The sequence below is a fragment of the Leptidea sinapis genome, chromosome 6, assembly GCF_905404315.1.
Source record: "Leptidea sinapis chromosome 6, ilLepSina1.1, whole genome shotgun sequence".
In the NCBI taxonomy this organism is placed as follows: Eukaryota; Metazoa; Arthropoda; class Insecta; order Lepidoptera; family Pieridae; genus Leptidea; species Leptidea sinapis.
The window spans coordinates 2,084,844-2,100,788 of NC_066270.1; the positions used below are offsets into that span (position 1 = coordinate 2,084,844).

Consider the following 15,945-nt stretch of genomic DNA (forward strand, 5'->3'; position numbering starts at 1 on the left):
CAAATGTAACTACATATCCTTCACACGTAAAAAAAAACATTATAAACTCTACTTACTCTCTTTGTGGAACTTCTCTTGTTAAGGTCGATAATGTCCATGATTTGGGACTTAGTCTAGACAGTAAATTAATTCTTGATACACATATTGATAGGATAGGTAATAAAGCGAACAAAATGTATGGTTTTATTATGCGAACTATGCGTAATTTTAAGAAACCCTCAACGTTGTTACTTTTATACAAAACGCTTGTACGCTGTAAACTTGAATATGCTGTTTCTATTTGTAACTCACTTTACAGTAAATACATACAGTATCTTGAATCAATACAAAAAGATTTTTATGCAGGATGCATTACAGATGTACAAAAGCCAATATTCGTATGATCAATTGCTTGAAAAATACAATATTCTAGATTTAAAAGCCAGACGTGAACAACTTGAAGTAATGCTTCTATATGAAATATGCCATAATAAATATGATTGCATTGATCTAACACGCAAGCTGTATTATCGAGTTCCTGTACGTCATCTCTCTAGGGCTACACGCGCTCATCAACTTTTTGCCTTAAAAAAGTGTCGTACAAATGCTGGCATGCGCTCTCCAATTCATAGGATGGTCTCATGTTATAACCAAAACTTCCTTGACATTGATATACTAGAAACAAGAGGTACCCAACCTTTAAGAAACTGATATTTAACAAGTTGCATAAAATAATCATAATCATAATAATAATCTTTGACTAATATTGTTATATAATGTGGATAAGTTTTAATATATATATTTGTATGATTCTATGTATGTGTATATGTATGTATTTAAAACCTTTGTGATAAGGTGAGTTTAGTGAATTTGTTTCTCCAACACAAATAAGTAATCTGTGGATAACGTAGTTGATTATAGATGTATTTATATTGTAAGAATTGTAATTATTATTAAGTAAGATGTCATGTATAGTTGTTTGTTGTTCCCAATAAATAAAATAAAATAAAATAAAAAAAAACATTTTTGTGCTCCTTCATTACACTAGCCAATATGAATAATTGTCGAACTCTTAGCACGCCGTATTTCTTATACAAATTGTCCGTAGGGTGTCGTCGTGGCTTCCTGCAGATCACTTTGAGAAAGGCTCGTTGAGCTCTCTCTAATATTATTAGATGAGATTTTGCAGCTCCTCCCCAGACTGTCATGCAATACATAATGATTGATTGACATAGTGCAATATAGATTGATTTAAGCAATTGGCAATCAGCTGAGTTCCTGAGTAGGTTTATGATATTCATGAGTTTTTGTAACTCTTCCAGATGTGCGGCAAGAAGGTGAGTTTTTCATCCAATTGGACTCCCAGGTACCGTAATTCTGTCGTCTTCTTTTCTTTTTTTCAACGTTCAATTTAAGTAGGGAGTTGTAAACAGGGTTGGGCCTAAGATAGAGCCTTGTGGAACACCCACTGTGACCTCTTGCAATTCACTATTGTGTTTTCCTACACGCAGACACTGTTTCCTGCCAGTTAGATAACTAGTAAACCACTTCAAAGAAAGGCCTTTGATGCCCATACATTCCAGTCGCTTCAAAAGTATTGGACCTGGGACAGTATCAAATGCCTTAGATAGATCCAAGAATACGCCAATACATCGATGTCCACTGTCCATGTACCGTGAGATCAATTCTGTTACCAGTAAACATGCATCCTCTGTGGATTTTCTTCGACGAAAACCAAATTGACGATCACAGAGTGGGACCTTAGATTCAAGATAAGAAGTGAGTCGGGAATCGACTACCTTTACCAAAACTTTTGATACGACACTGAGGAATGAGATTGGTCTAAAGTTAATTACGCTCTTCATGATTTTGAAGAGCAGGGAGGTAATAGCTTTAGGCCTGTAGTTCACTATCGATCATGTCATTCCCATGATCCGCGTGATTGGCAGTTCGGTGAGGCGATGATGACAGCTTGTTAATATTTTGGTGAAACAAAAAACACACTTACTATGCAGTTGGATTAAAAAAATAAAATAAAAATACACATGATCCGATTTGTGCTTTATTTATGAAAAAAATTGTAAATTATCCTACAATGAATCTCCGAATGAAATAGACTTACATATCATTTTATGTATCAAATACATCGCTCGTCGCCAGATCGAACCACATGAGAACAATATAGTTAAAATATTATCTACAAACGGGTCCGCGGAGAGTCCGTCGCGTCACGTGGGTCACTATGTACACGCTCAGCCGAGCAGCGCCTCCATGGAGTAGGCGCGCGGCGGCGGCGGCCGCGCCTGCTGTCAGTCCAGGATCACCAGCTGCAGCGGCGCGGCCCCCGCCCCCGCGACCGCCCCGCGCGCGCCCAGCACGGGCGGCCCGGCCGGCGGCCGCATGGCCCGCCACGGAGCACGCGCCCCGCGCCGCAGCTCGCCGCAGCTCAGTTGTCTCCGGGCGGCCCTGCGGAGTGGACACTGCTATGTATTACTTCTATCACCACTAAGCTCTATGCTGAAGCCTTTGAAAATTATAAACAGTGAAAAAAAATTATAATAGTAGGATGAAACTTATTGGAAAAGGAAGGGAATATAACAAAAATGAAAGGAAAAATAAATTACGGGCTATCTAAGGTCGGGAAGTGGAAAAGAAAAAACCAAAAACTTGGTTTTTTGAATTTTTCACACAAACTTTGAGGTTATGTGAAAAAAGTGTGAGGACTAAAGTTGTAGAACTTCTTATTACCTACAACTTTGCCATTTAACTTTTTTGACTTTTTTACCCTGACCGTTTTTTACCCTAAAACACAGAAAAGGCTTTTTGGACTGCAGCCCAGGGCACCAAGGATATAGAGTGCCCCCAACCGAACTGAAAACAATAGACGTTAATTTAGAATTTAAAAAATCTGATCATAAGGTTGGCAACACTACGATCAATCAACCCTTGCGCGCATCTATCAAACGGAACGGGGAATTCGCCGTCGCTTGTTTTCGGACGGTGTATTCCGTGTATTATCTATTACTGGGGTCTTCCCTCCGCTTATTGCCCAACTTATTTTGTTATTTTTCCGCACTTCTGCTATCGTCGACTATAAGAACGAATTGACTTTGTTATTATTAGAAATGTGTTTAGTTTACTAAGTGATAGATAACTTAAAAGTTATAAGGACCAGACCTTTCCTTTAATTTACTAAAATTCAAAGTAGATTCCTTCTTTTATTAGGCAGTAGGTAAGTAAAAAAGATTATAAAACATGACTTTTTTATTTTTATTTCAGTTTTATAAACAGAATGAATCGAACTCATTCGATATTAAATCATAATTTGTGAATTGCTACACTCATTACAAAGTAGGTATTAAAATTAAAAGTTGATGTAACTTTTTCAAAAAACTTTTTTAAAACTTCTTTGTTGATTTTCAGAAAAAAATCCTATTTTACAAAATGTCTGCTTTTTTTTAAATCAGAACATAAACGCAAATGAAATAGCTACAAATCCATTAAAAAACGTAAAGTAAAGTATTTTATGCGAAGAGAATCTAACCGAAGAGAGCAAACACTCGCAAAACCAGGAAAAAAAATATGCAAGATTTTGAAAACCAGCAAAATAATGCTTTGCCAAATAATGATTTCATTAATGACGTCCTCATGCATGAAATGACTGACGATCATAAATCGCCCATCAAAAAAATAAATAATCGCCGATAAATTAAGATCCGATATATTCAGCTTCAATAAAGAAATACAAAGAACTAAAAAGATCTTTTTCAAATAGGTATTTCACTATAAAAATGAAAATTGGCCAATTACTGGAAAGATCTTGGTTATGTTATTCAAAAAGGGTTGGTGGTACTGTTTTTTGTTTGACTTGCAAACTTTTTTCTAAAACTCTCAATACACAACCGAATTTTCTGATTGGAAACACATAGGATTTTGTTTAGAAAATCACGAAAATTCTAATGAACATAAGAATTTAATGATAGTGTGGTTGATACAAAAAGAAAATAATTCTGTTTTAGTCAAGCTGCTTCACGAGCAATTAAATAAAGAAACAGAATATTATCACAATGTACTAAAACGGGTTACTGCAGTGCAAACATTTTTGAGTAGAGGCTTAGCATTTAGAGGTTCCGAGGAAGTATGTGGTTCTCCACATAATGGTAATTTTATGGGTGCTCTAGACCTAATGGCAGAGTTCGACCCATTCATACATGAACATATTGAACAACGAGAGCTGCGACCAAACCCTATAATATCATACTTCTCAAAAACAGTATATGAGGTATTTCCTCATTGAGATTTCTTTTTTTATGGAATAGGAGGACAAACGAGCGTACGGGTCACCTGGTGTTAGTTGATCACCGCCGCCCACATTCTCTTGCAACACCAGAGGAATCACAAGAGCGTTGCCGGCCTTTAGATTATGGGTAAACAGATAATTAAACAAATTATAACTCAAATAAATCACGACGACATAAAGTATTATTTAATTGTGATGGATTCAACCCCAGATCTGTCACAAGATGACCAACTTGCAATTGTATTACGATACTGTTTACGGGGAAAAGTGTATAAAAAATGTGTATCTTTCATTAAAATTAGTAGTCATACTGGCTTATATTTATTAAATATTCTACAAGCCTTTTTGGAAACAAATGGACTACTACTGGATAGTTGCAGGGGACAGTCATATGACACGCTGCTAATATGGCCGGAAACTACAATGGTGTACAAGCACTACTAAAAGAAAAAAATAAATCGTTGGTCAAGCATCCGTAAAGGTTGCAACCGAAATTGTAAACATTTTTGGAGTCGTGCAAGAAATATACGTATTCTTCTCTGCTTCGACCCATTATTAGTGGGAACTGTTTAATAATTGTGAAACAAAACTAAAATTTACGTTAAAAAATTTAAGTCAGACCAGATGGTCTTGTCACTATTATACTGTCAAAGCTTGAAGAAGTAATTATGATGGCATTCTGAAAATTCTCAATAGTTTCGGCGAAAATGACGATGAAAAAGTTGATTTCCGAAATGAGGCACGAAATTTATTTAATAAACTGGCGGAACTAGAAACTGCAATTTTGATTGGTTTTTTGGGAAGAAATTTTGGAGAGATTTAATGTATTTAATAAAAAAGTACAGATCTCTGGTTTAGACATTGCGTTGGTGTAGACAATAAGTTAATTGTGACATTAAAAGAGTTCGTGAAAAACATAAGGCAACAATCAGATCAGAAGCTAAAGGAATACGAAGAGAAAGCTACAAAATTTAGTACTAGTGTGAGAAAAGACTACAGTGACATAAATAAGAGACGTATTACTTCATAATTTTCAGATAAATCTACAGATAAAGTCTCAGTAAATGGCGCAGAAAAATTTAAAAGAGACACGCTTAACGTTGCGTTGGATAAGATGACTATGGATTTAAATAACAGAAGCCAAGTCTATGAGACATATAGCAAAAAAATTAAATTTTTAATGAATATGCAAGACAAAAATAAGGAACACAGATCTGGAGAGTGTACGTAATATTATTGATTATTATTACAGAGTCTTACACCTCTTGCAGTGAATTTTTTTGGCTAATTTATGAAAAGAAACTTGTTGATGTTTTCCCAAACTGCTATACCATCTTAATAGTAGATTTTACAACGATTGCACAAAACGAAACCATTTTTATCCGAGAGTTTTAGCAGACCGAGCCGAAGACGAGGGCTGATAGTAATGTCGAGGATAAAATGGTTTTGTGGACGAGTTATAAACTCTGCTTTTCATTTCGATTGCGAGGGAATAAAACAGTAGTTATAACATGGACATTTTAAACAATTTTAGCAAATTTGAAGAAATTAATAAACACACAAAAAAACAAGATCTGTTTAACGACATTGATATTACGCTTGGGCTCCAGACCTATGAAGCCTACGATTAAATTAGTTTGTAATATATATATTTTTTTAATTAATTAAATAACGTACCGTATTTTATTTAAAATTTTAATATCTTTTATGTTTTAAAAAACAAATGATAATAATAAATTAAAGTAAATATTATAAAATAACAAATTCTATTTGGCTGTATGGCTCATTTTCTTTACCTTAATATAGACATTTATGAGTAGATACAAAAGTGCACTTGTGCACAAAAATCGATTTTGTGCAGCTTATATCGTGCACAAATAAGCAAATTCAACGCATGAGAAGTGAAAAGATTTTTTTAACGATGCCGATCACTAGCTGTGAAGCGGAGCGCTCTTTCTCCAGGATGTCGTATATAGAAAACAATTATTACAGGACAACAATGTCAAACCATCAACTAAATCATTTATCAGTTCTTTCCATAAATTGCGATTTAACAAAGGACTTACAGTGCGATGACTAAATAAGAATTTGCAGCACAAAAATGCTTTAAAAAGGTTGCTTTATAATTTATATAACAATACCATTAATAAACTGTCAATTTATTTTCCAATAAATAATGTTTTAATAAATAAATAAAATATTTTGTTTTCCTATTGTCTTCCTGTACTTAACATATAAAATATATACCTACATCACTACATAAAACAGTTTTTTTGACAAAATGGCAATTGGTTGAGTAATTAGGTACGGCCCCTAAGCAGTATTAGCCTAGGGCCCTTTCCAATGGGTTTCATCCTACTATTATTTTTTTTGGTTTCAAAAATTATCGACCTGGTCTACATGATAAAAATTTGCATTAAAAGTGCTGCCATCTATTCTATTTGGTACGCTTCTTAGATATATAGATAGATGGATAGCTTGTGATTGCAATAAACTCTCTTTAGTTACTCATAGAAACAAGAATTAACAAATAGAGAACAAACTACAATATTAATCAATATCGCAATATGCAATCAGTACAGTCTACAACAATAGATAACGTATAAACATAATAAGCGCCATCTAACGGCGGTAGTAGGAACGCTACGAGCGTAGTTATTTTTACTTAAAATAATTCTGCGCCATCTCTTGGCCTGAGTACACTGATTTTACAAAATAAAAACATCAGTGGCACATCTATCTCTGGTAAAAATAGTGGTCACTTGAAATTATGAAATAATATAAAGCCCAAAAATACATTGTTTTTGTTAAGCGAATAGTTTGAAGTTATGATAGTTATCCGGTCTTCGGTACAAGCATATCGCTTCTAAAAAATTATCGCAAATCAAAGTGTTTTATGGTGTTGAAATTTCCTTACGCGATCAGATCAAAATTCAGTCATCTGGTGTAATAAATGGGTTTATAATTACTTGGCGAGTTCAGAGGCTCTGTAGTACAGGTCGTCAGGGGCGTCCATCCATGATATGACATGACGCCGACCGCCGCGACCGCTTAGATTGGTCGGCTTGCCGTTCACCTGCAAACAAACAAGACAAAATTGGTAATATAATGCTGTGTCAATGGATTTACTTCGAACATGTTATGTGAACAAAGTACATAATAGACAAGGCCCAGCTGGATTGAGATTACATAATATTTCATATGACATACCTACATTAATAAGCTTTGAATGGAATTGGAAGCTTGTTGGTACAAGGACCTTACCTCTTAGATATAAATGATTGTTCGTGATGGCTTGCGTTTAGAATTTAATTTATTATGAGACTGACAATTATTGCCTTTAACTATTTTGATGGAAAGAGACAATGTGGACGAAGATTTAATACGCGCAGTCATTACATTTCCCAACTGAATCTTGAAGGCATCTACATTACATCAAACTCTGAATAAAAAATACGATAAAATGATGATAAGACGGAAAACATGTACATATGGGCCTTCAGTATAACAAAAATGAATGCTTACGTGTGCGAAAACGTGCGCAGGCAGCGGCTGACCTGTAGCCTGCGCGCGCGCACACATGGCGGCGTATTGCTCGCGCGAAGGACGTTGCATGGGCGCGGGGTGCTTGTTGGGCCGCTTGGCGGGCGGCGGCGCGAGGTCGCCCGCGCCAACGCCGACGCTCACCGCTCCCGACACGTTTCCTGTGAACAGCACCTTTGTAGGAAATGGCAGCACAAGAGGGAATAATATGGCAAAAGAAAAACGTAAATGAAAAATCATCATTTGTTTATTGCAATGTTTTAATTTCTTTTATATAAGCAGGGAAGTGGTGAGGCAACCGTCCATGGACATCCGCAAAACTACGAGTCAAAAGATGCGTTGCCGGCGTTTAAGGTAGGAGTATGCTCTATGCTTGAAAGTTCTGAGTCGTATCGGGGAAAACTGCAGCCAAGTAATTGATGTCACAAAGTTGCTGTGCGAGGCAACAAGTTCCTCGGAAAACGCATGATTGTAGAATACCAGACGTCAATATAATGCGGATGGAATTTCGCATTTTGAATTTAAATTTGTCCGGTGTAAATCGATTTCGACTGCTGGTATCAACCCGAACAACTCCTCTGAGTACTCCTCGTGACATATGCGGTAGAAGATGCAGAGAACACATCTCTACGCAACGCCAAAGAATCAAGCCGATCGGAGATGACTTCATCGTCGTTGATTCGAGCCGCTCTTGTTTGCTTGCGGTCAAATGGAAGAAGCTAGTATTGGGAAGCGCCCACTCAGAGTTGAAAATAGTACTCGATGTCAGGTCAGAACAGTACCGAATTTGCGATTTATATAGTTGCAGTCTGTGAGTTGAATTGAAGTACTTAGTGATTAAGAAACTGAATATCGTAAGATATATCGAAGCCGATTATGCCGTATCAAGCTTTAACAGATGCAGGAGTGATCTCGAATAGAGGGGATACAACAAAGGCAGACTTTTTAACGATGAACGCACAAACTTGTGTCTTCTTAGGGAAAAACTGGACTTAATATTGTCAGCCCCATTTCGAGACTACATAATCTCAATTTCAGACAAAAGTTTGCAGCAGTTCTTCTAGACGCTGTCACGAGAGATGTTAGCACATGTGGTGTATATGATGTCTATGGTGTTTTCTGCATAACAATGAACGCCGCTGATTTGCAGCATATCATTGCTACGCAAAAGGAACAATATAGGGGATAGCACGCAGCCTTGTGGGACACCAGCGTTTATGGGTTACATAAAGTAATATTATATGCCGTCAGTAAAAATATAATATTATAATCGTGAAGAATTAATAAATCTTATTTATTTACCTGTTGCTATAGCCATGGCAAGCGTGAAAAATGCAAATTAATTGTAATTAATAAAATTTTATTTTACGAAGAAAGATAGGAACACAGAACGTTAAAGCCTAAAATAAGTTTAATAAGCGGATGGCGTTATTTTGAATGACGAGGTTAGTCACGATTAAAGCTTTCGTTAGACATTAATGACCAATGAAATGATTAAAACGTCTAAACTCACATCCAATAGGAGTAGGATCAAATTATTTCACGACATTCGTCAAAACGAGCAGGATGTTCAGCTAATGGTAATTGATACGCCCTGCCCATTCTTGAAACACCCAATAATTCTGAGTGGCACTACAATTGCGCTCGTTACCTTGAGAAATAAGGTGTTAAGTCTCATTAGTAATTTCACTAGCTACGGCGCCCTTCAGACCGAAACGCACATACTTACATTACTGCTTCACGACAGAAAAAGGCGTCGTTGTGGTACCCATAATCTAGTCGGCATCCTGTGCAAAGGAGCCTGCCACTGGTAAAACTAATGGAGGTGTGAGTGGGTAGAGAGTGGGTTCTTTGGTCGGATTTAATAATTAGGAGAGGGTTAGTGTAAGTAAGGAGATTCCAGCACCAGAAAAAGGCAAGATTTAAAACACCTACATAACACCATATGTCCTATGGATATGCCAAACCAAGGCCCTCACAAGCAAAACATGAGAAAAGTAGAAGTATGGCATAAAATTAAAGGACATAAGACAGAACACAAAGGTGATCCCCATACCAAAAATTGTCAAAAAACTTAAGTGGAGATGGATCACATGATCAGAGGCCCAAACTAATGGTCACAGAAACTAACCCATCGGTACCCCGGAATGCTAAAAGAAAGAGAGCACACAAATACCAAGGGGGGGAAGACAATATAAAGGAGTAGAGAAGCGCTGGAAGGTTTTAGAGGAGGCATGTCAGTGGACAAGCTAGAAATAATTAAAAATAGGAGAAATATAACAAAACATGCTACTACATATAATAATAGCTAGCAATAAAAGCTATCTTTATTGTAGGGGCGTGGCTTGGCGTGGGTACTGACTGTCGAGACCGTTGATGTCTTCGTACGCGCGGCGCTTGAGTGCGACGGGCGCAGGCGCGAGCGGCAGCACGGCTGGCTCGCGGCGAGCCTCTAGCTCGGCGCGGGACAGCACGCGCTCGTACATGAGGCTGCCATCTGTAATACAACATATTTAATTTCTTAGCTACACTCGCTACTTTGTCCTGTGCCCTACGCACAATGGCGAAATTTTGCTATCCCTCAAAAAACTCAGCAATTGTACGCCAAGTGGACGTCGAAACAATCGGATTACTAACTAATTAATTTAAAAAAACTAATAGCTTAAGGATCAGTGGATTTTATAGAAGTAAACGGAAAATGACATATAAAAAGTAGCAGGTGCAATCTGGTCGAGAAACGCGAGAGACCGCTCACTATGGAAAAGTTTGGGGGAGGCCTATGCCGAAAGGCAAGACGTACAATAATTACCGGTGTAAATAGTAATCAGGGGCGTGCATTGGTTTTCTAGTAAGGGGTAGGCACTGTAGATCTAACTAGTCGTAGTTGAGCTTTGGAATATGGAAGATTGCTTACTGTAGGTATTTAATATCAAGCGTAAGGAAAAATTTTATGAGTGGGTGTTTAATAGAAGTTTGGTTATAAAATAACAGGACCAAATTAAACTAAATTAACTTTAACACTCGTGCTATATTTACATAACTGGAGGCACTGCCAAAAATAAATATAAATAGAATTTAAATTAGATTCATTAGGTAAAGAATCATTGTACATAATTAAGGATTGTAAATAAAGGCTTTTATTATTATATTATAAACGGAAAATGTTGCTCGAAGTAAACTTTATATTTATCAGTAATTCGATTTAGATCACCACCACACTACAAACATCATCTAAGCATATAATATTATATTAAAATGAATATTTATTAACAATATATATTATTTAGTCCCACTTAAACAACAAGTCCTTTGCAAGTGTAACACTTAGCCCTATCGTAAAAGAATATAGATGTGCTTTTATCATCATGTTTCTTCTGTCAAAGTCAGTTTTTATTTGCGCAAACATGTTACATAAATATTATAAAATACATGTTTGCTATATTTATGGCATTTATAATAATATAAATATTTTAATTATTATTTTCTAATCATTTGCAGACTTTAATGGTTTCATTCATCGCGTTGCATGGTCGTTTTAAGTTTGTTTCAGGGAAAATTATTATTGTAATGTCATTAGTATATAACACACACTTTTTTTCTTTAACATTTGGTAGGTTTTATATATATAGTAGAAATAATAATGGTCCAAGTACACAGCCCTGAGGTACTCCTTCTTTAGTTTCATTTCAAGTTGATTCGTATTGTACTATATTTGATTTTATCAGTATTTTCAATCTGGATACGCTGTTTCCTATAATTATAATATTCCAGCCATTTTGAAGTGACACTCTTAAGTATAAATTACATTTGTTAAAAAGAATATCAAAGTCAACACAGTCAAAAGTTTGGGTTATATTGAAGAATACTCCTGTTACTCTCCAGCAATGTATACCTAGCCATTGTGGTAAATTTGTTTTGTTGAATTATGTATTGTTCCTCTGTAATGACGTTGAATTTCGTAAAAAAAAGTCGGGTAATCGTTTTACATTATTTTCTCAAAAACTTTCGATAGAATATATATAGGTTATAAGAGATATTGGTGGTAGTTTCATAATAGATGATTTAAGAGTTGTGGGGATTTGTCCCTATTCAAATAATAATATGTCATTACTGCATTTTTGCATGTTTTACTTAGGTCGTGACCAAAATTGGTGTTATTTAAAGAGTTGATTTGTACTTTTACCTAGTTTTCCGTACAAGACGACTATGGAGGAATTTACCGATTTGTTAACACACTGCATTCAGTACAAAAAGTACCTGAGCGGGGGAACAAAACCACAAACATCATATTTTAAGGAATTCGAGAGTTTAAAGTTTAATCAATATTAGGTTATTCCATACATTTGAGTTGAGCTACTAAGTTATTGGTATAGCCGTCATTTTCGTTCAGTCCGTTACTATAAGTCACGTGAGCGTACCGGGCGCGCGCGGCGGCTTGGGGAAGGCCACGTGGTCGGGCTGCGGCAGCGCGTCCTTGGGCGTGAGCGTGAGCCAGTCGGCGGAGCGCGGCGCGGCGCCGCCCCGCGCGGCCGCCAGCCGCCCCGCCACGGCGGCCACCGCCCCGCGCACGCGCGCTCGCCCGCCCAGCCTCACGTCGGCCGCGGCGCTGCCCATGCCCGCCATCGCCAGCGTACCTGCACAGATATACATGACAAAATATATACTATAGATCATAGTTTCTCGACCTTATTTTGCTCACCGCCTGATTTATTTATTAGGACAACAATAATAACAATACAATTAAATTAATGCTAAGTGTCTTATCACTTCCAGGTAATCACAGCATGCACAGAATTTTACTTAATTAAGATAACAACACACTTATTTTTTATTACACACATAAAATAGTAGAAAAATTAGTAAGCATAGATTTAGCATCCTGTTTGGGTAATATTATTAAATATATCTCTTTGAAGAATAATTTTCTTAAAGTTTGAGGAAGCGAAAATATCTAAGGAATCCTTGTTATACTAATCATACAGGGATCATAATTTGAAAACATGTTTTTTTTCTAGAGTATTTTCGTGTATTTCATTTGACTTTTTAGACTATATTTTTTAATCTACCCACGCCCCATCTGCGCCATTTCAATGCCCCCTAATTTTCTCTGGGTCTTCTACTACCCCCCCCGAAAGTCTCAAACGCCCACAGAAGGGCGTTATCGCCCACGCTGAGAACCTATGCTTATAGATTATGATAAAAAAAATAAAACTTAAAACTCCCATTAGAATTCAATCTATTTGGTTTCTTCTCTTCTTGTAACATTTTTAGTCGGTCACTTTTAAAACCTATAATAAAAGGAACCAAGTTGTCTACACAGCAGCCGTCAACAAATCGACTTGGTAGGTACTGTGCCGAGGAATTCTTATCCATATATAAGAACTCAATGTTAAATATAACATTGGCTGAAAAATTAAAATATAATATTTAAAAGAGATCGATTGACACAGTACATAGATTGACATAGATAGATTAGAGAATAAACTAAAGTAAGAACGACCGGCCTTCGGCCTAATATTTAATATTTATAATTAATATGTTTAATAGAAAGTGAAAAAATAAGGTTATTTTATTACAACAATCCCACGTGTGAGGGAGGACTCACGAGCTACAGTACCTACTGAAAATCAATGTTGGAATTGAGGTCATCCTTATTTCAATTCCAAAAATACTAACTTCATGCCATTTTTTTAAATTTGTTAATTTAACAATGTATATAATATTTATGTTGTCATAAATAAATGCATACTTAACTTTACTTTAATTTAAATACATACATATTTATTTATTTGTTATAGACACACCAACAAGCTATTCTAAACTAAACAAAAATAAAAACAATATAAAACGAACATTATGAACAGAATAACTTTCTTACAGGTATGTACACCTCTGTTGTATTATTAAAAATAATGATAGTATGAAAAACCGCAAGTACTTTAAATGTTAATTAATGTTAAAAATACATATTATTTCTTATGTTAAATATGAGTAAAACAAACCATATATATAATTAAACACTATTATAAATAACAATGTTGCAGTCTTTTAAATTGTAGCAGCAACATCCCAAACGCATCCATGAAGTCAAAATTATTATCAAGGAGTTCATAACATAATCTCATAGAGTGCTGCAGTGGAGAATGAAGACCAATATTAGTTTTCGGAATAGCAAAATGAAATAATTCACGATTAATAAGCCTTGCACCGGGGCGGGGTATATTGAAATCTATTTGTATAATATTTCTGGGGCACTAACAATACCATTATAGCAAGTCTTGAATAAAACGACAATTTAAGAGAAATAAATTATTATTATTACTAGGCACAGACCACTTCTTCCCACTTGCTACGTTCCTTACATTCGTCCACTTCCATTATTGTATTTCATACATGCTCTTCAGTTTAAGGTACTCTTGACCTGGCCTTTTTTCAAGTCGTCTCTGATTTCGTCTCGAAACGTCCGCCTAGGTCTCTCCGCCTCCAACACTTTCATTCACACTGGCCTTATACACTATTTTCATCAATCATTCTTCATTCATTTTCTCGACATGGCCAAAACATAAGAGATGGTTTGGCACTCAGATAACCTGTATATTGTAATGGGTTTGCTACACCATAAGAAAGTTGCCCTCAAAACAGTGAGTTTTAATTTAGTTTAACAATTTTGAATTGCTTTTGAGGAAATACTTGATATTAATGTCATTAAATATTTGATACTTATCTAATGACATCAAGCAAGCAAAGCCGCGTGTGAAAGCTAGTAATATTTACATATACTAAATATTTTTAATATTTAATACTCCTTAAGTATGGTAGTAAATATTTATAAAATATTATATAGATTATTAATTACTATTTTTATTACTATTTTATTTCAATTAAGGTGTTATGAAAAACCGCGCAAGAAACATTAAACATGAAACTCTAGATTCACGCCTATGGCTGGCGCGCATAATAAAATAGCATATTTTCTTATAGTACAATAAAAATAATTATGTACATTATTGCATAACTGTTATTTGCGATAGGCCAATAATGACAAAACTTTTAAATTAATTTTAATAATATTAAAGATATTAACCTAAAGGCGGGGAATAAGCATAATCTTTTTATAGGATTTTTTTACTAGCATGACGTTCAGCTGATGGTAATTGATACGCCTTACCCATTACAATGTAGTGTCGCTCAAGATTCTTGAAAAACCCAGAAATTCTGAGTCATTGTTGAAAGTCTCATTTGCCTAAAGTTTAATTTTACTATCAATGGCGCCCTTCAGACTGAAACACAGTACATTACTACTTGAAGGCAGAATTAGGCGCCGTTGTGGTACCCAAAATCCAGCTTCCTGTGCAATAGAGCCTCCCACCACGGGATGCTTTTACAACAAGATCCCAGAAAATGTTCAAAACAAAGGTGTTACGTTATTCAAAAGAATCGTTAAAAAACGTTTGTGTGGTAAAGGTATATAACATAAATGACTTTCTTAATGATACCACAGATTGGGAATGGAGCTACCGCGACCTCAGGCTATTAAATAATAAGCTTAATTGTACAATGTTACTTTGTAAATGTTGCTTTAATTGTAAAACATATTTTTGATGAAAAAAAAAGCCCGCTCAGTTTGTTGCGCCCATTCTTCTCAGGCCTGAGGCATTCACTTTGGAATGGGTGGTAGTTTTTTTTGACTTTCAATAAGTGATTTCACATCCTATTTTGAATAAAAATATTAGAATTTGAATTTTGATCTGGTAAATACGATGTTAGGGCATCGCATGGTATTAGGTCGTATGTCTGTATACTAACACTCATGTTTGACTTGGTGTAGGTTGATGGGCGTGAAGGGTGAGCGCGCGTAGTGTCGCGGACGCCGCAGCGCTCGCACCAGGCGGCGGGCCAGTCGCGTGAAGGGCGAAGCTCGAAGGTAGAAGGCCGCTCGTGTCTTCATGACGGGGCGCGCGCCCTCGCAGCCGCCGTGAGCCGTGGCCACGTGCCGCGCCAGGTGGGCACGCAGTTTGAACTCCTGCCAAACACAACGTTACAATCAGAACAGGCCCGTCATTGTGGCACTGCCAGTCACGGGTCCCCTTTGGGATCTTATACCTCCATATCATATCTTACTT

General features: G+C 36.3%; 1 protein-coding gene across 1 annotated transcript in view; it reads right to left on the reverse strand.

The window, feature by feature from the left end:
- Window positions 1-2,027: 2,027 nt before the first annotated feature.
- LOC126964856 (metastasis-associated protein MTA3) overlaps window positions 2,028-15,945 on the reverse strand; it is a 107,201-nt gene continuing 93,283 nt past the window's right edge. The window contains exons 12-17 of the mRNA XM_050808175.1: window positions 15,629-15,845; window positions 12,241-12,456; window positions 10,185-10,319; window positions 7,805-7,983; window positions 7,249-7,355; window positions 2,028-2,445 (exon numbers count right to left, since the gene is read on the reverse strand). Of these exons, the coding sequence (XP_050664132.1) occupies window positions 2,289-2,445; window positions 7,249-7,355; window positions 7,805-7,983; window positions 10,185-10,319; window positions 12,241-12,456; window positions 15,629-15,845 (1,011 nt within the window). The 3' untranslated portion in view covers window positions 2,028-2,288. The remainder of the gene's footprint in view (window positions 2,446-7,248; window positions 7,356-7,804; window positions 7,984-10,184; window positions 10,320-12,240; window positions 12,457-15,628; window positions 15,846-15,945) is intronic.